General features: G+C 58.6%; 2 protein-coding genes across 4 annotated transcripts; one reads left to right on the top strand and one right to left on the bottom strand.

The window, feature by feature from the left end:
• Positions 1 to 10772: 10772 nt before the first annotated feature.
• On the bottom strand, positions 10773 to 17570 carry BAK1 (BCL2 antagonist/killer 1). 2 transcript variants are annotated; one of them, XM_079780875.1, is made up of 6 exons: positions 17070 to 17214; positions 15467 to 15567; positions 14505 to 14637; positions 14038 to 14181; positions 12914 to 13094; positions 10773 to 12779 (listed from the first exon to the last, which is right to left on the bottom strand). In XM_079780875.1, the coding sequence occupies exons 2-6, from the start codon at positions 15534 to 15536 to the stop codon at positions 12675 to 12677; spliced, it is 633 nt and encodes a 210-aa protein (XP_079637001.1). In that variant the 5' UTR covers positions 15537 to 15567; positions 17070 to 17214; the 3' UTR covers positions 10773 to 12674. The 2 variants fall into 2 exon arrangements, with proteins under 2 accessions (XP_079637001.1, XP_079637000.1); XM_079780874.1 differs by lacking the exon at positions 17070 to 17214 and adding an exon at positions 17312 to 17570 and having other exon boundaries at positions 10774 to 12779.
• Positions 16435 to 26373, top strand: LOC307105237 (gametogenetin-binding protein 1-like). Of its 2 annotated transcripts, XM_079780873.1 has the most exons (7): positions 16435 to 16914; positions 20117 to 20227; positions 21000 to 21106; positions 21683 to 21777; positions 21992 to 22115; positions 22947 to 23080; positions 26145 to 26373. In XM_079780873.1, the coding sequence occupies exons 1-7, from the start codon at positions 16736 to 16738 to the stop codon at positions 26196 to 26198; spliced, it is 804 nt and encodes a 267-aa protein (XP_079636999.1). In that variant the 5' UTR covers positions 16435 to 16735; the 3' UTR covers positions 26199 to 26373. The 2 variants fall into 2 exon arrangements, with proteins under 2 accessions (XP_079636999.1, XP_079636998.1); XM_079780872.1 differs by lacking the exon at positions 26145 to 26373 and having other exon boundaries at positions 21992 to 22975.
• The last annotated feature ends 648 nt before the right edge of the window (positions 26374 to 27021 follow it).

Genomic DNA, 27021 nt, shown 5'->3' with positions numbered 1-27021 from the left:
GTTAAAAGAGGGTTAAAACAAAGTCAAACAATGTGGGCAATCTGCAGCCAGCTTGTAACCAACAAACCATTACCTTCCCAGCCAAGGACACAGCAAATGGAACAAACAAGCTCCCTACACAAGGGGAGAGGGGCAGGGGAAGGGGAAAGCGGGGCGGGGTTACTCCCTAGGCAGAGAGGCCAGCAGTGTCAAGGCTTGGCGAGGTAAAGTCGCCAGGTGCTTCTCATGATTTCTGAAAAGACTACAAAATAATAGGGAATCTTCAGGATTCGTCTGCACCAGAATACTCAACAGAGCAGTTCTGAGACCCACAGACAGGAGGGTGTACAATGCCTGGGACCCCCACCCAGCCTGCTCTTTGAATTGGCAGGGGGCCTGTCTGTACGTCATGAGCCAGATGCATGGGTTTACTTGCTTTGCTTTTCAATGACGAGACTTACTTTAATTGCTTGGCTTTTCACAATACAGTCCAGGTCCCTCATATAAATTCATTTCTGTGAGAAGACAAGATTCAGGTTTTGTTAAAAGTATTCCTAATTTTTTAATTTTGTTTTTCAAGTACAAGGAAACAAAAAAATAAATTTAGTAAATTGTTTATTTTTCTCCCTACCGAATCCCTCCAGATTTTGGCAGTTCATAATAGATAGGCCATAGCAATGTGTTTCTTTGCACGAGTTCAGTAAGACCAGTTTCCAATAGTAGTTTTATTGACCAAGACTTTGATGGGTGTCATGCCTGAGGGAGACAGGCCTGGGCTCTGGATGTCGCCAGGGAACTTGGGGCCAATGTGAGCACCTGGGAGAGAAGCCTGGTCCCTTGTGGTCACGTGGATCGTAGCAGTCTTTCCAGGTGAGGAACGAAGGCTGCTTTCCTGCGAGACGGCAGGAAAAGGAACCTCAGACACCTGTGGGGGCTTACAAAACCTGAGGAGTTCACCCAAGTCCACAGGTACTGCGGGCAAGCCTGGGGGCAGCTGGGTGGCCGGCTTCTTTGCCTGAGGGGCTCACTGAAGCTCGTCCTGGGGTTCCAGCAGAACAGATTTTGAAAGAGCCTATGCAGTCGGTTACTGTTCTTGTCGTGTTCATGCAAACACTCAGGCCAAATTGAAACTAGACTTGATGCAATAAATGAACTGGTCTTTAATAAAAGTAGGGGTGATTCGGGGGAGAAAAAGTATATTTCAACAGACTCTATAAAACACATTTGTGAATTGATTCCAACTAATGGTTTGGAAGTTTTATCTTACACCTATGAACTGAACTGAACCCTAAGTTGGTCTAGTTTTCCTGGATGTTTAGCTACAGCTCTCCAGACTGATCCTTCCTTTTCTCCCACCCACAGCCTGGGATCGTTGAACATGAAGCCCTTTCCTTCCACTGGGCCACTTGTCATAATGCCTGTTGTTAGGTTCGTCTCCGCCAGGTCGCAGGTCCTACTCGCACACAGGGAATACCAGCTCTAAATATTCTCGCCACCTCCTTCCGTGCCCCGACCTCGGCGTCCTTCTGACAGAGAACACGCATGTCTTGGCTCTGAAGGAAAACGTCACCCCTTTTAATGTGGGATTTGTTTAGCCCCTTTTCAGTCTGTTAAAAAGAAAATTGTGTCTTTTATAGATAATCTTTGGTCAACTAAGTTTGACAGCCTTCCCAAGTTTGAATGTTAAGAAACTAGCCTCAGACTTGTAGGAACTGGAGGAAGGCTCTGGAGTTGAGGACTTTTTCTTTCATGTGAAAAACAAGTAAAACTGTTTTTTTGGGAAGAGGAGGCCCGAAAAGGACTGAAACAAGCCCGCCAGCACCATTTGCAGTGCCCCTCCGTGTTCCCAGGTAGATCATTTCCTGGACACCCATAGTAGCAGGGAGATTATGTCATCAGTGTCTGTAAAGTCCTCGTCTCAACTAACGTAGGATTCCACCCTCATTGCTGACAGACTAGGGAGACCAGAATGAAGAAGGAAGAGGTTTTGTTTTGTTTTTTAATATATTTTATTGATTTTTTACAGAGAGGAAGGGAGAGGGAGAGAGAGTCAGAAACATCAATGAGAGAGAAACATCGATCAGCTGCCTCCTGCACACCCCCTACTGGGGATGTGCCCACAACCAAGGTACATGCCCTTGACCGGAATCGAACCTGGGACCTTTCAGTCCGCAGGCCAACGCTCTATCCACTGAGCCAAACCGGTTAGGCCGAAGAAAGAGCTTTTGATAGCGAGGGCGTACACAGGAATAAGGCCGGAGCTGTTCGTACTCCCCCTGGGCCTCTGAGTACTGGCCAGTCCAGAGCTCCGGGTACTGGCCCAACTCTCCGAGCCCTCAGCCTAGAGGCCCTTCTTTGAAAACCCCTTTGGGAAACTCAGTGGGAACTTCAGAAACATTGGGACCATCTCAGGCACTTTCAGTCAGGGACACGGGCTAGTGCAGGCTCCCCCACATCTGGAGCAGGATGGGTGCCTGGTAGGGCCTTGCTGGTAAGTGCACACAGCCCAGTAGGTCAAACCTGTTAGTGGGCGCACACTGACAGGTTTTCTCGCCCTAAAATCTCACCAGTAAGTGCGCTAAGTCTGACAGATCCCCTTTTGCGGTCGCACACAAAGAGGCACTCACCTACAGATGGAAGCCCTTCGTCCACAGCCGTGCAGACAGCCTTTGGGCTGTGTTCTTAAACACTGGGTGCATTTGACCCTCGGACCCGTAAGAAGAAACGCCTGATTTTCTTTTGTACCCAGATCTGGCCTTAATATCAACTGGCAGATAGAGAGACATGGCCCCCAGAGGGAACTATTAACTATAATACCATTTTAAAATGAAATCTTTTCCAAATGAGGGAAGGAAAGTAGTTTAAGCTCTCATATATCTAGGCTTTCTTTATTTAAGAAACAATAAAAAATTATGTCAGCAATGCAAAATTGAACCCTAGTTCTTGACAGTGTTGACCCAAAACAATACCAGAGTCAAAAACCTCTAAGAAGATGACTGGGCGTAGTGGCCCACAGTGTATACCTGAGCCATCTTGTCCTCCTTATAATACAAGACCCCGGGAAGGACAAGTCCCACCAGGACCCACGGGGACTCAGCCACCCAGGCCCCCGACTAGCATCTGCCCTCCCCAGGCAATGGCAGGGGGATAGTTTTGACCCATCCGGGTCCAGGTATCCTTTTCCATACAGGACTTAAAATAACTTGAAGAAATAATCCCATCCCTAAGAAGCTGGTTGGTCCCTCTTCTCAGCCCTTTGTTTAGCTATTTCTATTGATTATCTTTGGCCCTTGCTTATTAAACCTCCTAATACGTTTTGTTTCTTCTGGCATAGAGGCTATAAAACTCCAAATGCAGCCCCAGATGGAGGTGACTGCCTTTTACCGCAGACCCCTAGACCGGCCTCCTCCAATGGGACATGACGACTGCTCCCCCCCTACAACGCCCACTGTCAGCAGGAAGTAGCCAGAGTGGTCGTCACCCCGCTCCCAACAGCAGTTGTGGTCTTCTAACCGGAGGGGGCACTGAGAGGGTTAACTTGAACGTGGGCAGACAGGGCAGGGGTCCGGTGGGAAACAAAGGCAGGTGGCACATAGGCCGGGCAGACACGGCCGTTTGAGCAGCCTAATCACAGGGACCACCAAGCAGGAATAATAACATGTTTCTGGGCTCAAAGCAGGAGGCATGGGAAACCAAGGGAGGGCCTGTAGCAACAAGGTGAACGAACACACAGAAACAGGGAAAGCTCAGGCCTGTTGCTGGGCAGGAACAATTGAGGGAATCAATCAGGTGACGACACAGCAGGCATAGAGCAGGCTTGTGGCACACATAGACTCTGGACCACAGGCTTCAACGGGCAGCCCATTATTGGCCCCCTCCCCACTGGGGAGTCTGAATCTGCTTGGAATAAACTTTCCACACTTTTGCTTAAATCTTCTGGTCCACGGAGCTCAGTCTTCAGTGTCGCGAGACACGACCCTGGGAAAAATCTCGGCTCACCGTTCCGGTTTTCAGTTATACTAGGCCCCAAAACGTAAAGTAAAATGTTTCCTAACCAGACGAGGCCGTTAACCACCGATGAGTGGACCAGTTCTCAGGGGTCTGGAGACGCGAGGAGGGAGAGGCTGACCGGAGCCGGAGGGGTGGGGAGGCCTCAGGCAGGGGAGGGATTCGCACTGGGTGTGCAGGGAGAGCACATGCTTTTAGGAAAGATGAGTGGCCCTCAGAAGAAGAGATGGAAGGTGTGTGAGAGTTGTGAGAATGAACAAATACTCTTTTCTGTGAAAGAAGGGAGCTTAAAGCAGCTGCCATTTTGCCTCCATGACTTGCAGCTTCCCTGGGGGCCGCCATCTTAAAGCTGCAAAGGTCATCCCCTCCCTTTTTCCTTTGAATGAGCCAATCGGGCAAGAATGTGAGCTCAAGCTCTGACCAATCAAGAGGCACAGCCCTGGCTGGTTTGGCTCAGCCGATAGAGCATCAACCCTGCGGATTGAAGGGTCCTGGGTTCGATTCCAGTCAAGGGCACATGCCTGGGTTGCAGGCTTGATCCCCAGTAAGGGGCGTGCAGGAGGTAACCCATCAATGATTCTCTCTCATCATTGATGTTTCTATCTCTCTCTCCCTCTCCCTTCCTCTCTGAAATCAATAAAAACTGATTATTAAAAAAAAGTGAGGGGCAGATGGTGTGTGTCAGGGATAAAACCCGAGCGGACCTCCCGCGCGGTGCGTGTGCTGCCAGCCCCTGTGCGTGCGCACCTCCCGCAGGAGGAAAGATACTGCCTTGCTGTTTGGCTCCCGACCGTCCTCCGTGTTCTGCCAGGACCCCTGTTTTGGGGGCTCCCCTTCTTTCTAACAGGTATGAGAGTTTGTGACAGAGTTTGGGTGTGGTGTCTCCTCTCCTGTGATAAGAATCAGTTTTCTCTGGTTGGTGAGATCCCCGGAAGGGATCTATGACGATTGAGTTCCTTTTGGAGGATCCGTCTTCAGGTAGAAAAGGGGAATTCAGAGAAAGCCTCTCCCGGCATTTGCTGTTTTCCAAATGCTTATAGCTCAAAATATACCAAAATGACACATTTTGAGGTGACATATTTGCTGTCCTTCAGATGTTGAATGTGGTATGGGTTGGAGGTGGGAGGAAGTGGGAGGAGCTCTAAAGACACCAGAGCGGCATATGGACCGCTTGGTGGTGTGGCTCAGTGGTTAAGTGTTGACCTATGAGCCAGGAGGTCACGGTTCGATTCCCAGTAAGGGCACATGTGCAGGCTGGGGGCTCGAACCTCAGTGTGGGACGTGCAGGAGGCAGACGATCAATGATTCTGTCTCATCTTTGATGGTTCTCTCTCCCTCTTCCTTCCTCTCTGAAGTCAATTAAAAAATATTTTTTAAAAAAAGAATCAACCTTGATTAGAGGGTTTCGACTTTCAGCCCCACCACCTCCCTCAGCCATGCCCATGTAACGAAGCTTCCTTTCCGTCTCTGAGCTGTGGGGTTTGGGGGAGCTTTGGGGTTGGTGACAGGAATGCACCCACAGCTCAGGAGGGTGGCACACCCCAAACTCCACCGGGACAGGGCTCCTCTGCTCGGGACCTTCCGGGCCGGGCACTGCGGGTGTCTGCACCTGGTTGTTCACACGTATATTTTGTAATAAACCAGTTAACCAGGTGAGTGTTTTCCTGCGTTCTGTGCGTGGCGGTAGCGAATGAACCAAACCTGAGGAGGCGGTTGTGGGAACCTCTGATTTATAGCCAGTGGGTCAGGAGCGCAGGCCTTGAAATTGAAGGTTGGCGAGGTTGGGTGGGGAGGCGCAGTCTTGTGAGACCGAGCCTGCTCCCGTGGGATCTGACCCCATCGGCAGGCAGACCGTGTTTAACTCAGAGGTGAGCTATTGTAGGACACCCAGCCGGTGTCGCGGAATTGCTTGATGTGGGTAAAATTCCTACACATTTGGCGGCCAGATGGGTTAGAAGTGCCAGTGGTGGTGTGAGGGCACAGGGATCTGGCTCCGCTTTCCCTTTACAGCTTACCGGGGAGAGGAACAGGAGGTCAGTGAGGGGGCCCCTGCTCCCCCGTCACCCCAAGGCTCTGAGCCAGGGCACGGCGGCCGGGCCTGCTCCAAGCAGAAGGGCCCTCCTGCCATCGGCCTGCCTTGGGGTGCAGCTGGCAGGAAGAAGCAGCTTTGACAAGGAAGGACCACAGGCTGCTGGGCACCTCAGTCTGGATTGGGGCCAGCCCACGGCAGGAGTTGTCTGAGGACCTGAGCACCGGACACTTCGGGCCTGTGGCTATCACTGTGGCCCCGCTGGCCAGGGAGGAGGCACAGAATGCTTGGAATAGCCCCGTCTCATGGTCAGCTGAGCTTGCGTGCGGCTCCTCTCAGCCAGAGAAGCAAGGGGGAGACTCCTCGCTAGCCAAGAGCAGGCACCCAGAATGAGTCCAAGGTCACGGGAAGAGCCTCATCTGTGACATTACACATCACACCCAGGGGCATTCCCCCACTCCCTCTCCAGAACAGCACTGGCTTGTAGCCTGCACACAGCCCTTCTCACACAGCCTGGTAGCAGTGCCATTCGGGGTCCTGGAACCTTGGCCGGTGGGGAGCCACATCCCCGAGCCCCGCCCAGCGCCTCCCTTGCACTCCGATTCACATCCACAACTCAGAATTCGCCCTGCCTTTCCCGGTGTGGCCCTCCTTCAGCAAGACAGTGCTACCACTCTCATCAGCCTAACCATCTGCAGGAAATGAATAGGAGTTCCTCTCAGCAGGGTCAGAGGTCAGGTCAACATGTGAGAAGGTCGGTGAGCCCAGATTCCATGCAGCCAGTTATCACAAAGCCTGTGCCATGAACCCTGCAAAATAGGTGTGTGGTGGGCAGTTAGACATGAGCAGAGCAAGGACGATGGGCAGGTGCAGAGGTCACCAGGGCAGAGAGTGCTGGGTGCCCAGCAAAGGACCATTGCAGGGGGACCTCACCCCCATGATGGCCTCTCCTCCCCCAGCATATCGCCGGACCTTTCCTGCTCAGAGATCACTAGGCCTCAGCTGTATTTCAGCTCCAGGCCCAGAAGAGCAGCGGAACCAGGCACAGCTGACGTCGGGACCAGCCGCACTAGGCCCGCTGCCCGGGCACCACCCAATCAATCCATGGAGACCTAGACCCTGAAAGGACACACCTGGGAAACTGCTGAGTATTCTATTAGAGCTTCTCCTGGGACCTCCCCTAACATCTCCACTTAAAACCCCTAGGGCCGCCCTCACCCATTTGACTCTGGCTAGAGCATCGGACTTCGGAGTCAAGGGTCTCAGGTTCCATTCCAGTCAAGGGCACATGCCTGGGTTGCGGGCTCAATCCCTAGTGGGGGGCATACAAGAGGCAGCCGATCAATGATTCTCTCCATTGATGTTTCTATTTCTCTCCCTTCAGTTTCCTCTCTGAAATCAATAAAAATATCTTTTAAAACAAACAAACAAACAAACAAAAAAACCCTTAGTTTTTTGGCTGGTTTGGCTCAGTGGATAGAGCATCAGCCTATGGACTCAAGGGTCCCGGGTTCAATTCCAGTCAAGGGCACATGCCCGTGTTGTGGGCTCAATCCCCAGTAGGGGGCGTGCAGGAGGCGGCCGATCAATGATTCCCTCTCATCATTGATGTTTCTATCTCTCTCTTCCTTTCCCTTCCTCTCTGAAATCAATAAAAATATATTTAAAAAAAAAAACCCTTAGGAAGGAGGACCCAGCTCACTCCCCCCCAGCATGTCCCCCTTTCCTCCCCCCCTCTCCCCCCAGGTGCCTTACCATTCATTACCTTCCTCACTCCCAACTCCAAGGGCCTTTCCTTTATTTCTATAACTTGTTTCCTAAGCCCATTCTTTTTTTTTTTTTAATTGATTTCAGAGAGAAATGAGGAGAGAGAGAGAGAGAGAGAGAGAGAGAGAGAGAGAGAGACATGAATAACGAGAGAATCATTGATCAGCTGCCTCCTGCACACCCCACACAGGGGGATCAAGCCCACAACCCAGATATGTGCCCTGACTGGGAATCAAACCCTGACCTTCTGGTTCATAGATTAACGTTCAACCACTGAGCCACGCCAGTTGGGCTTCCTAAGCCCATTTCTTCTACAAATTACTTCTTCTATCTCTGTGGTTTTCCAAATAAATGTTGCCTCATAGTTTGAGTCTTGGCTCTGAATTCTTTCCTAGCCAGAACTCAAGTGCTGAAGTTGCAGAACCCAGGTGTGGTCTGACCCCACTGGTCTACAGCAGGTACATTGCCACAGTGGAGCAGACAGTTTTGTGTATTTTTTAAATATATATATACTAGAGGCCCGGTGCATGAAATTTGTGCATGGGGGTGGGGGGGCTGTCCCTCAGCCTGGCCTGCACTCTCTCCAATATGGGACCCCTTGGGGGATGTTCGATTGCCGATCCCTGTGGGATCGGGCCTAAACCGGCAGTTGGACATCCCTCTCACAATCCAGGACTGCTGGCTCCTAACTGCTCACCTGCCTGCCTGCCTGCCTGATTGTCCCTAACCACTTCTGCCTGCCAGCCTGATCGCCCCTAACTGCTCTCCCCTGCTGGCCTGGTTGCCTCCAACTGCCCTCCCTTGCTGGCCTGGTTGCCCCCAACTGCCTTCTGCTGCCGGCTATCTTGTGGCAGCCATCTTGTGACGGCCATCTTGTGACGACATGAGGGCGGCCATCTTGTGATGACGTTGCGTTGTGATGCCACCTAGGCATTTATTATATAGGATATTGATTTCAGAGAGGAAGGGAGAGGGAGAGAGAGATGGAACCATTAATGATGAGAGAGAATCATTGATCGGCTGCCTCCTGCACACCCCACACTGGGGATTGAGACCTCAATCCGGGCATGTGCCCCGACCTAGAATCTAACCGTGACCTCCTGGTTCACAGGTTGATGCTCAACCACTGAGCCAAGCCAGCTGGGCGAGCAGAGTTTTAAAGAACTGTCTTTGTGCTATGTTCTTAGCCAGTGCTGCAAAAAGTTGAGGCATTGGGCACCAGGAATGATTCCAAGATTGCGAAGGAAGACTTGAGGTGAGTCGGCCCGAGAGGTATGCTGATTTCTATGCTGAGTTCAACCATACACCCCCTCACAGGCATCCACGTGGTGCCCACCCAAGTCCATTGCCCAGCCCCACACTCCAGGTGAGATATTCTGTGGCTTCAGTCCCTTCAATTATTAGGGGACTTTTTCAGAGCAGTCCCGAGTCTGCCCTCATTGGCCCTTCACCTGATCGTGGCCCCCGAGGTTGCCCTCTACGGGATCACTCATACAGTTTGCTGGTGACCTGCTCCCAGTCATGTGCCCAGGGGGCCAGATCACTATTTCTTGTCCCTTATTATCTGGCAGGCGGAATGCCCCATCCTTTATACCCCGTAGTCTGACGCTCACCTTCCTCGCATGTCCAGCGTGGGAACAGGCCCAGAAGCTGGTTCTGCTGCTTTTCTGGCCCCTGACCTCCGGCGTCTCTGGTAGCTCCATTCTCTGTCTCTCTGTCTCCCACCTCCACCACCCCCCCCCCCCCGCCCCCCAACACACACACACACACACACGAGATTATGAACATCTGTTCTTAGATTGACCCCATATTTTACAAGCGTCTTTGATCAAGGACCTTTACATCTGAAGTGTGTACAACTGGAGCATGACATGTGGTTTCGTGACTTTAATTACCTAATAAATTAATTTTAATTTATTTTAATGCTACTCAGATGGCTAGGTAATAAAAACTTGTTCAAACAATGTACTAAGTGGTTCTGGCAAAATAGGATTTTCTTGAATTAGAGTTTGGTTGCACACCCAGTGACCTTAATGTACACTCTTCCGAGGAGGTGAGACAGCAAACACGCAGGCAGTGCGGGCGGAGCCGGCGCGGGACAGGCAGGCAGCGGCCTGAACTGCCACCACGCGGAGCAGCTGCCGGGAACTGCTCCTGCCCCAGGCTGGCCTGCCCCAGGGCAGCGGCACCAGACTGAGGGACCAGACCCCTGCGGGGAGACGAAGCTCAATCTCAGAACCACAGAAACGAAGGCTATTTGGAGAATTTACCCTCCTCATTACCCGCAGAACCCAGTGCTCCCTGTCCCAGGTCGCTGGGATATGGGTGTTGGAAACTTCCTCCTGGCAGCAGAAGAGAGGGTGCGCAGAGGGGCCCCTGGCCTTCTAGGGCAGCGTCCCAACTCCCTCCTGACGGTGGAGACCCACAGCCCTGCACTGCCCAGGCTGTTCCCGCAGCCTCCGCGGCGCCTGCTCGCCAGTGCTGCCCTCACCAGCTGCAAGCCCTGCGGGGCCTGGCCGGTTTGGCTCAGTGGATAGAGCCTGCGGACTGAAGGGTCCCAGGTTCGATTCTGGACAAGAATTGATCCTCTGCCCTGGTCAGGTGCGTGCAGGAGGCAACCATGGATGTGTCTCTCTCACATCGATGTTTCTCTCTCTCTCTCTGTCTCTCCCCCTCCCTTCCACTCTCTCTAAAAAAATCAATGGAAAGGGTATCCTCAGGTGAGGATTAGCAACAAAAAACCAAAATAGGGGAGGCACACCCAGAGGCCCTGCCCAGGAGCGGGCAGCCTTCGAGCTTGAAGCCGTCGCGGCCATCTTGGACTTGGGCAGCCTGGGGGCTCCAGGCCTCTGCAGGCCCAGCAGGGGCTGATGGAGACGGACACCCCTCCCCACCTACCCCCGTGTTCAACCCTCTTTGGGTGTAAAACTCGAACCAGTATCATGGTGGCAAGTGCTGGCTCCCACCCTTCCCTACCCGAGCAGGCCCCTCAGTTTTCCTATCTGCAAAGTGGGAGTTTGAGCCGCCTCCACCAGGTCACTGGCTATGCCTGGTGGGTGTGGATGGGAAATTCTCAGCACGAAGCCCTGCAGTGTTTGTGGCTTTTCCTGCAGATTGTGGGTGCCCTGGGGCCACCACCGGTCCAGCCTCTGCTCAGGCTGAGGCCAAGCTGGAGGGATGGGGGGGCAAGAACCGTGAGGGACTCGCATGTGACCATTCTGGAAGGGTGTCAGAAACAGACTAAGATGCCGGGCCGGGAAGACTGTACCCTGAGGAACATTTACACGCCCCCATGCTTGTTATTTTTATCACCCCTGGCTGCCTCCCCACGGGGACTCCCTGCAGCACAGAACTGCTAGAGTGAAAAGCTTGTGCTAGCTGTGGGGGACACAGGCAAGCGGAAGCTGGGACACGGTGTCCCAGGCGGGAGCCACGCGTGGGTGGTGGCCCCAGGAAAGGAGAGGAACTCAGCCAGGCCTGAGGTGGCCTGTGGGGGTCCCCGCGTGTGCCTGCTCCACCAGCGCAGCAGCCAGAGCCCGGCGGTTCAGGGTCGGCCAGCTTCACAGGGGGCAGGAAACTGGCCCAGGACTCAGAGATGGGGGGCGGGCCAAGGCTGCCCAGGGCTGGAGCACCACAGCCGGCCCTCCATAGGGTTCCGGGAGCCCAAGAGGAGAGCTGATTCAGTAATAGACCAGGTGAGTGCCAGGCGTGCCCAGGCGCCCTCACCCACTCGAGGGAAAGAGGACTGACAGAGGCGACGATTCCCAGTGGGAGGGGGAGGCAGTTTATTGTCAGACACTCTCAGAGGGGGGTGGCCAGGGGGCTCCATCTGCATCTCCTCCCTGCGTTTGGCTAAATCTACCACTTCTCTTCCCAAATCCCCAGGCTGTATAAGATAGACAAGGTCCCCCCCTCCCCACCCGCAGGAGGGGCTTAGGCAGATGGTGGGCTTGGGGTAAAGTTCAAGTATTCAGTTCTCCCTCCCAGATTACACTGCGCCCAGGCCATGGGAGCGGGTCCCAGCCTTGGGGTTTCTGGTGATGTTAATAGCCCTTCTCTCAGAAACCTCAAGATGAGCTCCTGCCCCCTTTCCCTGACCATCACAAACCACAGTCCTCAACCCTAAAGTCTGCGAGGAGGCCTCTGACCCCTGGTATGGAGTGATGGGGGCAGGCAGCCTTCTCAAGCAGTGACGCCTCGAGCAAGTGGTGAGGGGAAGGGAGAGGACTGAGGACCTCAGGAGGCAGGGTGGGAGGGACCTGGTGGATAAAGTCAGACAGCTCAGTCTGCGTCCTCACCCCACACCCCGGGCCCCTAATCCCTGAGAGTCCGCCGGCCAAGGCAATATAGGTGGGGTGGGGGAAGTTAAGTAGGTCCTTGTCCCCCAACCCCGGCCAGCCCTGCTGGGGACACGATGCTTTGGAAGGGCCAGGACTGGGCTCCAGGCCAGCTCTCGAGCTCTGATCTTCCGGAACAGCTGAATCTGGGATATGGGAGAGGCCTGCTAACCCCCATATCCCAGGTCCTGGCTTGTGGCAGAGGGGTGGGGACGAGGGCTGGGTGTCCTATGAGCGTTATAAAAAGCTAAAACCATTCAAAACTTCTTGGGAAAAAGTGCCTCCTAGCTTCTTGCTTCCCCAAGTTATCAACCTCCCCAAAGCCCGGCAGAGAGGGCTGAGCCCAGAGAGGGGGGTCCATTAGCACCATGCAATGTTGGGGTGCCCCTGCGGCCTGACCGACCCCGGGCAGGGGCCCTTCAAAGCTGGAGTGCCACTTGCTAAAGCTTCTGTACCCTTGAGGGAGGACCCCTGCAGGGGACGGGTGAGGGAAGAAGGCTTGGCCAAAGTCCAGGCGGGGGTCTCAGCTGGGACCCCAAAGGACCCTCCTGGGGTCATGACTGGAAGAATCTTCGTACCACAAACTGGCCCAACAGAACCACAGCCAGAACTATCAGCACATTCCGGATGGGGCCGTTGCCCAGGTCCAGGGCTGCCACCTGCCAGGAGACGGGGGGGGGGGGGGGGGGGATGGTCAGAGGGGCTGGCAGTGGGTACAGGCACCGAGTGACTGGGGGGGGGGCTCAGGGGGCAGCCCAGCAGCACAGGGAGGCTGCCAGCGCTGGGCACTCACCCAGCCGCCCCGCTGCGCGATCCACCGGGCAATGCAGTGATGCAGAATGAAGTCGGCCACGAAGCGGGTCACCTGGCCCAGGAAGCCGGTCAGGCCTCGCTGGTAGACGTAGAGGGCCAGGCGGTAGCCGAAGCCCAGGAGAGCCACCACCCGGCCCCAGTTGATGCCGCTCTCAAACAGGCTGCGGGCAGAGCACGGGCCGTCAGTGGGTGCCCAGGGGGCTGCTCCCCCCGACCCCCACAGCGGAAAGCAACACGGCTTAGCAGTGAGTCAAGGTGGCAGAGGTGCCCGCCTGGCTGCTGTTTGGGGGGCGCCCGCGTCTCTGAAAGGAGAAAGCTCGGAGGGCACAGGACGGGGCCGCCGCCGCCGCCACCACCGGGGGCCCCGGTGCTGCGGGCGCAGGGCACAGAGCAGAGCAGTGGACAGGGCAGCAGGGAGATTACCTGTGGGCACTGCTGCTGGCCTGGCAGTGAGGGGCAGCAGAGAGAAAAGGACAGAAGAGGAGGTTAGGACACATCCTGGAATCGCACGGGGGGGCTGGCCTCTGAGGGCCTGGGCGGGGCTCCAGCTGAGCACAAACCCGAACCCGAACCCGAACCCGAACCCTAAGCCTACGGTGACCCCTGCTCTCACCCCAGCTCCACACCTGCCCGCAGCAGCACGGGCTAACACCTTGTACGTGCGGCCCGGTCCTGAGCGGCCCGCTCCATTTTACGGACGAGGAGACAGAGGGAGGCAGGTCACAAAGATGGCAAGTGGCAAAGCTGAGCTGTGACCCGCATTTGGTCTCTAACCACCGCACCCGACGGCCTGTTCCGGGACCTGGAAGCAGGCGGCAGCCTTCCTGTCTTTGGTGTGAAGTGTGGCTCTAAATGAGGAGGACCGCTGTTGCCTCACTGGGCAGGGCGGCTCTGGGGACCTACCCACCCGGCCCCTCCGCAGTCCTGATCTAAACGGTCAGGTGCGCACGCACCGGAGATGAGGAGTCTGGGACCAGCAAGCAGAGGGGCCGAGCTAACAGCAGGCGTGGGGACGCACACACGCCTCCTGACGCTGACAGAGAAGTGTCCCCTCCCAGGGGCGGGCGCGGCGTGTGGTGCCGGCAGAGGCAGGGCCGGGCTTACCTGGAGGCGATCTTGGTGAAGTACTGGTAGGCGTTCTCTGGGGTCGGCTGCAGGTGCTGCAACATGGTGTTGAACTCCGAGTCGTAGCGCTGGTTGATGTCGTCCCCGATGATGGCGAGCTGCCGACCCACCTGCCCCAGGGTGCTGGAGGAGCGGGAGGCAACAGGGAGCAAGGGACAGCTGTCAGGGCCGGCCCGGGCTCCCGGCTAGGCCTTCTGCCCGGGATGCCCCTGGCCTGTGCATCCTCCCCGGGGGTCCCCACAGTGTTCTCAGATACGAGGGCTGGGCTCGGCCTAGGGACAAGGTGCCCCGGGGGGTGGGAGGGGGTGGGGGAGCCCAAGATGAATAAGGAGCCAGAAAGAAAGAAGGGCAAGAGGCCCCCCCAGGGCCCCCCAGCTCCCAGGACCTCCATGGCGACCCATGTGAGCATCTGCCTCCCTGAGGTGTCCCCGTGGGGCCCTGCTCACCTGGCAGGCTCTGGGGACAAGGTGACCATCTCCGGGTCAGCGGGGGCCGCCCCCTCGGCTTCCTGCTCCTGCTGATGGCGGTAAAAAACGTAGCTGCGGAAAACCTCCTCCGTGTCCCGGGCTACCTGCTCCTCTGAGGATCAAAGCCGGAGTCAGGGAGGAAGGCTGGATCTGGCAGCCCAGCTTTGGGGATGGTTACTCTTCCTCCAGGTCACGCTGTCCTCACCCGGGCGGCAGGCTCCGCTGTCGCCCCGAGTTCACCCCCAGTGCTTGCTCGTCTCCCGGCACTTTCCACTGAGTCCCCACTTGCAGGCGGGACTGAGGCCCGAGGCCGGAGGGCAGTCACTGCCACGAGGTCCCACAGCCAGAATGGGGCCAGGACAACCCGGGCGTTTGGGCCCCGAGTTTAGCGTGACAAGGGCCCAGCCCTTATGGCTTAGGGAGCGTGGGGCCATACGTCACATGGGGACATAGTGGCAGACCTGGGGCTGAACCCAAAGTCCAGGGAACAGCCCACGAGAGAGCTGCAGGCTTCCCGGGGTCCCCTTGCTTACTTCCTCCCAAAGGTACGATCGATCAATCGATCAATCGTTTCCCCCGTGTGATAAGCCATCTACTTCCTCATTTCTCCTCTGGCAGGGACAGGCCAGCCACGCCTACTCTTCCTTCTTCTCGCCCATCCCGCCCCCTGGCACTGGGATGGCACCGTCCCAGGGCCCGCTCACTCCCCAGCCCCTCCCACCTCTGCAACCCAGGCCGGCCCCTCCCAGCTGCAGGGCTTCCCGGGATCACTGGCCCCGTGCCACCTGCCAGGGGTGGAGATCATTTCTCCCGCGTCCATGGCGAGTTCACTGAGGCCCAGCGCCTGCCGTGGCCCTTCCTGGTCCGGTCCACGCCCACCCGCTGTCCTCACCACCGCCCTGGCGGATGGGGGGGGAGGGCGAGGGGCAGAAGACCCTTACCCGAAGTGGGGGCCGGGGCTGGCCCTTCACAGCCCTGCGTGGGCGGGCCCGGTCCTGGCCCAGATGCCATGTTTCAGGTCCCAGGGGAGAGCAGTGTTAGCCTGTGGGGATGGTGAGAAAAAGCAAAGATGGGGACAAGCAGGGGCCACAGACCAGAGGTTTCCACAGCCACACAGGGGTCAAGTGGCCCCGTCTCCCAGAAGGACACCCCAGTCGGAGCTCCAGCCCCTTGCATTTCACTGGCAACTCTTCGGGGAAGCCCAGGGGTGAGAAAAGCAAAGAGGCCAAGACCCCATGCAGAGACCTGCACCCCGGTGTCCAGGGTCCCAGGAGGGGGGCCGCAGCAGGCCCCAGTGCTTCTCAAGTCAATTTCAGCTCAGTCCTGGAGCCCCGGACCTGCCCCGCACCAGGCACAGGGTCGCGGTGTCGCCACAGGCTGGCCACCTTCCAGCCAAGGACCTCGAAGGCCCCACTTGCCCTTGGCTGGTCAGAGCACACCTGTTTTCCAGCTCAGGCCTGAGAGCCACAAACACTTCTGAGCGCCGATGGTGTACTTCTACCAGCTGTGAACTCCCTCCGGGGGTGCCGGACACTGAAATGGCACTCACCCATCAAGGCAGGCACCGTCACACCCATTTCTCAGGCGGCAAGTGAGGCACACGGAGGCGAGTGCCCAGGCCAGAGCTGGTCAGGGGCTCAGGTTGTGACTGAATCTCCACAAGCCCGTGTATTCAGCACATTTAAGATTGATTTTCCAGTCTGTGGGTCTCAGAGGGTGTTCCTCCCAGGGCATCTTTCTCTGGTTAGGCCTGGCCTGTGTCCTCCATTCCTGCCTTGCAGCCAGGCCTCCAGCACAGCCCCCCACCCCACCCCCACCCCCGCCTTCCGCTGGCGCCCCCTCACCCCACACTTGCTCTCCTGCCCAGCAGGGTGGCCTGATCTGCTAGGAACCCTAGACAGAGGGAGTAGTTCCAGGACCTGAGCTGTTTCACTTTCAATTTGCACCCCTCCATTTCCCCGCACACCCAAGCATTTCCCCGAACCCCCCACACCCTCCCTCCATCCCCGGGGAGGGGAAGGCCCCACCCTGGGCCAGGCAGAGCCGCCCTCTTGCCCCCTTCTCTCAGGCCGGGCTATTTTGTAGGGCTCCCGCCTCTCCTTTCTCCGGGCGGGGCTGGGGAGCAGGCAGGCCCTCCCTCCTCCATCCCCAGGTGCCTCTCAAAATGGGCCTTTGCCTAGCACCCCACTTCCAGCTCCTCCTGGAAGAAGATGCCCTTGCCTCTCCCCTGGTCCCCCAAACCCGGCACCCCAGGACGGCAAGGCCAGAGGATGCTGCCTGCACCTGCACCTCCCGCTCCCTGCGCCCAGTGGAGCCTCGGCACGGCCCCAGGACCAGAGGCCTGTGCCCACCAGGGCCTCCCCGCCCGTCCAGGAGGCATGACTTCCTGGTAAGGCGAGTCCCCTGCACCCCATCTACCGGGTTTGCTGGCCCAGGATGCTCCCCAGGGGAAAGGCCCGGCGGGGCTGCAGACCGGGTCTAGGGCTCCTGGGCAGCAGGAAGCGCCGTTAGAGTTCTCCCCCCAGCCTTGACCTTGGCTCTGACCTCCATTCCGGCCTCCCAGACTGCTAAAAGGCTTGGTCCTTCCACCGATTCTCAGGCACCCGGGGCCAGGCATGAGGGGCAGCAGAGGCAGCCCTGGCCGGATCAGGCCCCCGCGGGGGGTGTGGAAGCTGCCCGGGCAAAGCCTCCCTCCCCAGCCCGCTCCCAGCACTCTCCCTGCCCCACCCTGAGCCTGGGGTTGCCAGGACCCATTGGAGAGGGTGGGCCGGACCCTGCCGGCTTACCTGCCCGGACCCCGGCCTAGGCCGGGGGTGGCTCCGTGGGGCCGAGGCTGGGGGGCCCGAGGGGCTGTCCCAGGGTCAGCTGCCCGGGCCCCGCGTCCAGGAGCGGCTGTCGGCGAGTTCCTGGGGTCCGATGCAGCCTCTGCGGGTCCCAGGGCGACTCAGGCTTCGGGGAGCGTGGAGGAGCCGGCAGCTCCCGGCTCCCGGCAGCTCCCTCTAGAGGAAGTGGCTCTGCAGCCGCCGGATGCGGATGTACGGTCTCCCAGCCGGGGGCGGTCTGCGCTCGCCCCTCAACCCGCGGCCCCCGCCCGGCGAGTGGCTCCTCCTCCCCGCCGCTTTCCCACCCCTGATCCTTGGTCTTTGCTCCCTCCCGTCAGTCAGCACCGATGAAAAAAGCCAGGATGGTGATGTTTCTTTTGCACTTTGGCGAGAGAATCTTCTCATTGAATCTTCTCAACAACCCTTGGACGTAGCGCCCTCCACTACACCCACTGTACAGATGAGCCAACCGAGGCCCAGCGGGTGTAAGTGGCGCTCCGGAAGTCACCGGGCTGGGTTTATAATCGAGTCTGGGGGTGCCGTGGGGAATAACAATACTAAACAGATTCAGCGTGCAACTCGGGGTCCCAGGTACCTCTGTGGTCTCTGGAACTAGAAACCCGAAGGGGATAGGCAGGTGAGCAGATGGAACCACAGCGAGGGCCTTCGCCTCCGCCAGGACAACGGGGCACCGCAGTTCTGAGCGGCTTCAAGTTTGGGGGGATTGGCACAAACGTGCCGGACCCTGTGCCCCGAGGAGTCTGGGGGCGGCATCCACAGCACAGGATGCCTTGCAGGCTGTAACGCAGGGTTCCAGGTGGAAAGAGGCAGCGCATTTGGCACAAACAGATGAAATGCTTTTCAATACAACAGGATGTCACCCTACAAGACGTGATGAATTTGAAAAGAATAACCCCGATATTTACATAATGGAGTTGCTAATCTTGCTGAAAACAAGAGGGGAAAGTTGTAGCAAAAGGGGAATGTGGACTCGATCTTGACAGACTACAGTTTTGTCCCAAAGATACTCAGCTCAAATATTCTGAAAAACAGTTTGAACTGTCAGAACAGACAAAAGTACCAATGTTTCTTCACTGTTGAAACTCACATGCTGAATTTTTAAAATATATATTTTTATTGATTTCAGAGAGGAAGGGAGAGAGAAGTAGAAACATCAATGATGAGAGAGAATCATTGATGGGTTGCCTCCTGCACACCCCTACTGGGGACTGAGCCCACAACCGGGGCATGTGCCCTTGACCAGAATCGAACCGAGGGCCCTTCAGTCCGCAGGCCGACCTCTATCCACTGAGCCACACCAGCTCGGGCCGGCTTTTTGCACGGAATAAAGCGAGCTGGGGGTGTGGGTGAGCAGCGCAGTCGTTTGGTGGAACTGGGCAGCGCCTGCCGCTGGCGTGGGTCTCCGTAGGACCTGGTGCTGCTCGCTGACACTGAGCTCCTGGGGGAGTTTAGAAGTCAATACCTGGTGAGGAGTTAATGACTGAGACAAAAGTACACATGCTGGTTCAAAATATATAAAAATGTCATTTCCACCTGGCCGGGCATGGCTCAGTGGTTGAGTGTTGACCTATGAACCAGGAGGTCAGGGTTCAATTCCGGTTCAGGGCATATGCCCGGATTGCAGGCTCGATCTCCAGTGGGGGGCATGCAGGAGGCAGTCAATCAATGATTCTCTCTCATCATTGATGTTCCTATCTCTCCCTTTCCTTTCCTCTCTAAAATCAATAAAAATATATTAAAAACAAAACAAAAAACCCGTCATTTCCTACCAGCAATGGGAAATGGGCATTGTTTGAGGGACAGAAATGAGCCCTGCCGTGGACTCCAAACACTGGAGGGTGCCCTGGAATTGGCAGCACCCTCCAGAGCAATACCACTGAAGGGTTTTCTGACATGTAATCGGCATGTATTTTCCATCATGTATGTAAGATTTCATGGTAAAACGTAACGAAAGTGTCAATAAGGAATTCTCTGGGGAAAACAAAACAAGGAGGTCTGTGCGCCCACCTGGACGCGAGCGAACTGGGTGCCTGGAGGGGAGAGGGGAGAGCCCTCTGGCCACAGCCAGGTGCAGAGAGGGGGCGCCGAGTTCCCTAGACCCCGTGCCCCCTTCTCAGGGCCCGGGCTCCCCAAGCCTCCTCTGCCCACTCCCCACCCACATGCTTCCTCACCAACCCCGCGGGCTGGCTCCCCATGCCTCATCCTGCCTCACACCCCCCCCCCGCCCTTTCTGCCCCCAGCCAACCCCCCACCACGTCCCCCCACCACGCCCCCCTCCCGCCCTCTCTGCCCCCAGCCAGTCCCCCCAACAATCCCCCCTCCCACCCTCTCTGCCCCCAGCCAGTCCCCCACCACGTCCCCCCACAACTCCCCCCTCCCGCCCTCTCTGCCCCCAGCCAGTCCCCCCAACAATCCCCCTCCCACCCTCTCTGCCCCCAGCCAGTCCCCCACCACGTCCCCCCACAACTCCCCCCACCCGCCCTCTCTGCTCCCAGCCAATCCCCCACCAGGTCCCCCATCACTCCCACCTCCCGCCTGCCAGCCCTTTGCCTTCTGGAACTCCTGGAAGTTTCCAACGGGAGCTTTTAATTTGAAAGCTCCTCCAGTTCTTAAGCAGTTGGTCCTGGGGGGCTGCTACAGCCCCGCCCTCCGAGTCCGGGTCCCTCTCAGGATGGAGAGCCCAGCTCCAACCCCTCGGTCCCGGTCCCGAAATGCGGACCGCTCCTCCATGTTCCGCTTCTTCCGTAGCCTGGTGGGGAGCAAGGGAGGCCCGAAGAGCTCCGGTGGGACCCTGCTGGGAGGTCAGGAGTGCCCCTCGCAAGAGCAGCGCGCCGGGTCCGTGATGATGCACCGCCAGGGGTGAGTGGGGAGGAAGGAGCCCAGGCCGCACGCCCAGGGGCGCCGCACCCCCTCTGTGGCCCTACCGCAGCGTGATCCCTCGGGCTGGGGGGCATGGGGGCCCAGACCACCCCCTCCATGAAGGTCTTGAGCGTCATGGCCCCGGGGGTAGAGGTACAGTGGGTGCTGCCCAGAGGAAGCCCAGAGGTCCTGGGCAACCTGTCTGAGAAGGCGCAGGGGGAGGAGGAGGAGGAGGAGGCAGCAGGGGCCCCAGACAGGTGAGGGGCTGGGCTGTGGGTGGTGGGAAGGGGCCTGGGGCAGAGGTATTGGGACAAGGCCTGGATGACGCTGGGGGTGGTGCCAGGACTGGGAGTCCTTGGAGGGTCGAGCACTGGACAGGGCACCTGGGTGGGCAGGACGGACAACATCAGGGTGAGGAGGCACCGGAGAGGGGTGTGTTGGGGGGTGTGGAAGGAAGCAGGGATGAGGGTCCTCCCACAGTGAGGGGCTGGGGAGGGGGGCTCCAGAGGAAAAGGAGTGCTGCTCGGCTGGGAAGGCGCCTGCGGTGAGGCGGTGCACTGTTCCCACTCCACCTGCCCGCCCCCACCCCCCCCCGGTTCCCACCCCACCCCCTGCCTCCAGGATGAAGCCCCAGAGGGCCCAGCGGGAGCTGGGAGCAGGAGGATGGGGGCTGAGTAGGGCCTGTGGGAGAGCCTGGGCGGATGTGGGGATATCCGGGGCCTTTACCAAGTCTCTGGGCCGTGCCTGCCACCCTCACCTGACTCTGCTTTAGGATCAGGGTCCACTTTGCCCAAGCCCTGGAGGTGGAGCAGAGGGCCACGGGGCCACTGGAGGTCAGCCCTGAGGCCCTAGCCATGGAGGAGCAGCGTCTGCTGGACGGTGAGTGTGGGCCCCAGGCATGGGGAGGGGCCAGGCGTGGGGGCGGGGCCAGGCGTGGGGCGGGGCCAGACATGGGGCGGGGCCAGGCGTGGGGCGGGGCCAGACATTGGGGAGGGGCCATGCATGGGGAGGGGCCAGGCGTGGGGGCGGGGCCAGGCGTGGGGCGGGGCCAGACATGGGGCGGGCCAGGCATTGGGGAGGGGTCAGAAACAGCCCTCTTTTCCGAGGACTCTGCAGGGCTGGGCCGGGAAGGACACAGCCTCAGGGAGGGCTGCAGGCAGGCTGCCTGGGGTCCCAGCTGCACTGTGCCAGCTGTGTGATGGCAGCAAATGGCTCAGCCTTTCTGTCTCCGTTTCCCCATCTATAAAATGGAGTGCGGTAGTTCCTACCTCAGAGGAGGAAGAATTAAATGAAATGTCCTTTGTAAAGTGCCCAGAACTGTGCCTAGCGCATAGCAGGTGTTTGCTAAGGAAAACCAGGCGGCCTCACCCCCAGCTCAACCTCCAGCTGTCCCTGCCCTGCTGGGCCGAGCCCACCCCCGCTGCCGGCTGACGGTCGGGTGACTGCCCTTCACAGGAGAACTCAGGCGGCCTTCTTTGAAGGTGGGGGCAACTCCCTGGAACCACATTCTCGCCTTGTACAAGCAGTTTCAGAAACTGGCCATGGCCAAGGTCTGTGGGGCCAAGCTGGGGCAGCGCGGGCGAGGCCTGGGGGGGGCCCTGCCCGGGCCTGGGTGGGTGGGGCCCAGGGTGTGAGGCTCGGGCGGGCCAGTGGGAGCAGTCCTCTCTTCACCTCCGGGAGCTGCGCGGCTGCTTCCTGCTGTATGTGGAGGTGGGGCTGCAGGCTGGGCCTGCTCACCTGCTCAGTGACCCGGCACACCCTCAGTTGCCTCTCGAGGAGGAAAGTGAGGAAGAGGAAATGGAGGAAGAGGACAGCTCATTCAAGCTCTGTGTCCCAGTCACCTTCCAGTCGCCACTGCATAAGACATTTAGGCCAATAGATACAGTGGGTAAGTGGGGTGCCCCCACCTCCTCTCCCAACACTCCCCAGGCAGCCCCGTTTTCTATGGGCTCATGGGTGCGATACCAGTTCTTACCACCAGGTGGTACCATAGGACATAAGATGACCACCCGGGAAGTTGGCCAGAGAGTGGCTGGGTGGGAGGCCTCTCCTCTAGGTCGGGTCCTCCTCCCCAGGGGTGTGCGAGAGGCGAGGTGAGGGCTGTGGCTGGGGCTCCGCCTGCACCAGCCTCCCCGCCCGCACCAGCCTCCCCGCCCGGATTCCTTTCAGTGGCCACCTCCAGCTCTGTGACAGTGCCCCAGAGGGTGTCCCTGAGGGCCGATGAGAGAGTGGGGGAGTTAACCTTTACATAATCATTACTATGGGCCATCTCCTCTTCTAAGCGCTTTTCACAAAATAATGTGCTGGTTTCTGAGGTAGGTCTGATACTCGCCACTTCACAGTGGAGAAGCTAGGCACAGAGAGGTTCAGTAACTCACCCCAGATCACAGAGCTAGGACGTGGCAGAGCTGGGACTTGAACCCAGGGAGTTTGGATGGCTCCACACCCATGGCTGGAGGGGAGTAGATGTCTGTCCCTCGCATGGCCTCCCAGGAGGTGAGGAGACACACTCATGCTTGCTGGAGGGAGCTCATGGGAAGCGATTCTTGGGGAGACGGCGTCTGGCTGGCTCCGCGGAGTGGGTGAAGGAAGCCCTATGGCTAGGGTGACCGGGGACTGCACGGGCCAGGATGGGAGCCGGAGCCGCCTCGTCCTTCGGCCTCCAGCAGTGTGCTCCAGCCTGCTTCTGCCTGCCCTTGCCCATCTCTCTGGCTCTCAGGCTTCGTGGAGTCAGAGTTAAAGAAGCTTCTGGTAGCACAGCAGGAGTCACGCCGCCGGAAGATGGGCAGCCATGAGGGCTGGGAGCCACTGGTCCCGCCAGAGATCACCCTGGAGGGCATTATGGGTGACCAGGTATGCCACCCGCCCGAGGACACTGGCGAAAGCGGGACTGGAGGCCTCCCATGGCCCCGGCCCCGGCTCCGCTCCAGCCCCGCCCCCCACTGCCTGGGTAGGGGAGGCATGACCCCTTCTTGGTGGTATTTCTGAGAGTCCGACCCTGATCCCTGCACACACACTTCCCCATCAGTCTCTCTGTCTCTCATTTCACCCAGAGTCCAAATGTCCACTCTTTTTATTATTATATATACTAGAGGCCTGGTGCATGAAAATTCATGCACTGGAGGGGGAGTCCCTCAGCCTGACCTGCCCCCTCTCACAGTCCGAGAGTCCTCAGGGGTGGGAGGCGACCCGGCCATCAGGGGAAAGTGACGCCCTCATCACACCTCTGCTGCTGCCACTGCCGGCAGCGCAAGCCTCAGCTGGCCCTGGTTACTTGAGCCTTGGGTGGCCCTGGGTGGCTGGGCAGCCGACATCCAAGGCTTGCCTGCACCTCGGGCCAGGCCTAGGCAGCTGGGAAGCTGACATCTGAGGCTTGTCTGTGCCTCGAGCCAGCCCTGGGTGGCTGGGGGGCTGAGGGGACTGGGGGACTCTGGAGGCAGGTGTGCAGAGTGGCTGGACCCGCCTGGGGATGGGCCCAGCTGTGCTGCATGCCTGCTGGCCCAGCAGGGCTGGGGGGACTGGGCACTGCCATCTTGTGGCTGTGGATGCTGACATCTTTGAGGGTGTGGCAGTCAATTAGCATATTGCTCCCTTATTGGCTGCGGGCGCCACCATCTTTGTGAGGGTGTGACGGTCAATTAGCATATTCCTCTTTATTAGATAGGATATTTAATATTTTTGTTGATTTCAGAGAGGAAGGGAGAGGGAGAGATAGAAACATCAATGATCAGAGAATCGAACCCAGGACCCCTCAGTCTGCAGGCCGACGCTCTATTCACTGAGCCAAACCAGCTAGGGTTATAATTATATTTTTATTGATTTCAGAGAGGAAGAGAAAGAAAGAGAGAGATAGAAACATCAATGATGAGAGAGAATCATTGATCAGCTGCCTGCTGCACGCCCCACACTGGGGATGGATCCCACAACCTGGGCATGTGCCCTTGACGGGAATAGAGCCTGGGACCCTTCAGTTCGCAGGCTGATGCTCTATCCACTGAGCCAAACGGGCCAGGACCAAATGTTCACTCTTGAGGCTTAAGTTTGCCATCCACTTGCTGTGTGGCCTTGGGGGGGGGGGGTTCCTTTTCCCTCTCTGAGCCTCAGTTTCCTCATCTGAACACGAGGGGACTTGTCTAGGAGGCTTTAAGGCTTTTAGTACATCTGTAACTCACATGATGTTGCTCATTTTCTTTTTCTCTCCCATTCACACCCATGCCTACCCCCCCACACACACACACACACAGGTGCCGGACAGTGACTCTGCCGGTCACACCACAGGCCACCCACTGCCCGCCCCTGACATCAGCCTAAGCCCTCGGCCTGTCGCAGCTCCTCTGGGTGGGCCTTGATGGCTCTGTCATGGAAAGATGGGTCGGGGTCATTTCTGCATTAATTTCTACTTATTCATCAGCTCATGCTCCCACTCATGGCCGCATGCCCCTGTCTGTGTGGTTTACCGAAGGAAAGAGCAGAGGGTTGGGCTTAGCCGGTTAGAGCATCGTCCCGGTACAAGGTTTCGAGTTCAATCCCCGGTCAGGGCACATACAAGGATCAACCCATGGATGCATAATGAGTGGGAAACACTGACCTCTCTCTCTCCTTTCCTCTCTCTCTAAAAATCAAATGACAAAAAGGAAGGAAGGAAGGGAGGGAGGGAGGGAGGGAGGGAGGAAGAAAGGAAGGGAGGGAAGGAAGGAAGGGAGGAAGGGAGGAAGGAAGGAAGGAAGGAAGGAAGGAAGGAAGGGAGGGAGGAAGGGAGGGAGGGAGGGAGGAAGGAAGGGAAAGAGGGAGGAGGGAAGGAAGGAAGGGAAGGAGGGAGGAAGGGAGGGAGGGAGGGAGGGAGGAAGGAAGGAAGGAAGGAAGGAAGGAAGGAAGGAAGGAAGGGAGGGAGGAAGGGAGGGAGGGAGGGAGGAAGGAAGGGAAAGAGGGAGGAGGGAAGGAAGGAAGGGAAGGAGGGAGGAAGGGAGGGAGGGAGGGAGGGAGGAAGGAAGGAAGGAAGGAAGGAAGGAAGGAAGGAAGGAAGGGAGGAAGGAAGGGCGAGCAGCGGGTTGGGAGGCGGGTCTTCAGGCCTCTGCCCGTGAGAGGGCTGTGGCGATGGAGAGAGATGGCGGCACCTGCACAGGGCGCTCCAGGGCTGGGGCTCTGGCTTCAGGGGCGCAGGCCGCCAGCGCCAGGGCAGGCTTCTCACTGTCCGGAGGCCGTCGCCTCAAGGCGCCCCTCTGAGCTCCAGGCACAGGGCTGAGCCACCGCACCCCACCCACACGGGGTCAGCTTGGCGGCCCTCACCTCTGCCTTTTCCCTCTTCCTCCTCCTCCCCCCACCACCCCCTGAGCCTGCCCGCCCGCCCGCCCCTGCCAGGGCTCACAGTCCTGGGGGACCTGAGCAGCACTGGAGGGGCCTGGGAGTTTCTGGGGGGCGTGGCAAGTGGGGGCCCAGCTCAGCCCTCACTCTGGGGCACAGCTGCCTCGGGAGTATGTTCCTCCCTGGGTGTTTCAGGGGTCTGTCCCCATCACCATCCCACGCCCTTCTCATCCCCAGAAACACCAAGCCGAGGGGGAAGGGAGCCGCCCCCCAACCTTTGGGGAGTGCTGGGGCCCCAGCCTAGGATGCAGGGAAGGGTGGGGAGCCACCTTGGTGTGGTGTCCAGCACAGAGGTGAGGACGGGAGGGCCGGCTGGGTGCTGGACTCCTGGGGTTTTGAAGGACCCCCCGCCCCCCAGTTGGAGGGAGAAAGTTCCCTCCATTTTATGGGAGAAAGTAGCCCAGGGCGGGTGGGCCTGGGTCAGCTGGGACACGGGGAGGGCTGGGAAAGGTGGCCTCAGGTGCTTGTCTGCGGGGTAGGGGGGAGGTTCTGGGGTGCAGAGCCAGGAGGGGAGCCCAGATGCTGAGCCCCCTTCCTCCCCCCGCTCTGCCCCCAGGGCCTGCTCCTCGAGGAGATGGATGACCTGGGGAACTGGCCTCCGAGCGAGTGAGGCGGTGCTGGCGTCTGCCCACGGGCCCGGCCCGGCCAGGGAGGCAGCCCTCTGCTTAGGAACATCCCGGGGTTCCGGGCCAGGTCCTGGATAAACGGTGCCCACCGTCCGCGGGTGGCTGCCAGCAGGCTGTCCCACGATCGGACGTGGGCGGTGAGGTTTGAATAAAGCCCAGTTTGACTCCGGCCTGCCTGGTTGTCTGTGGGCCCTGCGGCCCATCGGCACCGGAACGAGCTCAGCTGGAGGAGGGGGTGGGGGGGCGGAGGAGGGGGGCTCAGTCTACCCCCCACCCCACCCCGCGTCTGTGCCTGCGGCTGCCGCGCCCTGGGCACCTGGCAGGGGGGGAGGACCCCGGCCCAGGCCTGCCCTGCCTGCACGTCCCTGACTTCCTCCCGCCCCATTCCCAGGCCGGCCGGCGGCCTCGCAGGGAGGATCCGGGAATTCTCCAGCAGGAAGTTCCTGCCCAGCCAGCACGGGACAAAGCCAGGAAAGCGGCCCTGGGTCGGGGGCTGCTCGGGGGCTGGGCTGGCCAGGTGAAGGGTCCCCGGGGTCCATGCAGAGGGCCCCTCCCGCTGCCCCGGGCCGCCTCGGGGTCCTGGGCAAGGAGCTCCAGACATCCAGGAGGCCCAGCCCCGCGCCCAGCAGCGAGGGGGGGCGGGAGTTGGAGGCTCACTTCATATGGGATCAGTTTGGACACCAGGAGGTGCTGTTGTCTGGAGGTGCTGGTGGCTCCCGGTAGGACCAGGGTCCCTTCCCTTCTGTGGAGAGAGAGAGAGAGAGAGAGAGAGAGAGAGAGAGAGAGAGAGCACTTACATTGCCCCCA

This window comes from Cnephaeus nilssonii, assembly GCF_951640355.1.
Source record: "Cnephaeus nilssonii genome assembly, chromosome: 9".
Lineage (NCBI taxonomy): Eukaryota > Metazoa > Chordata > Mammalia > Chiroptera > Vespertilionidae > Cnephaeus > Cnephaeus nilssonii.
Note: the sequence above shows the minus strand (reverse complement) of the source record. Positions and strands in the feature narration are given on the sequence as shown.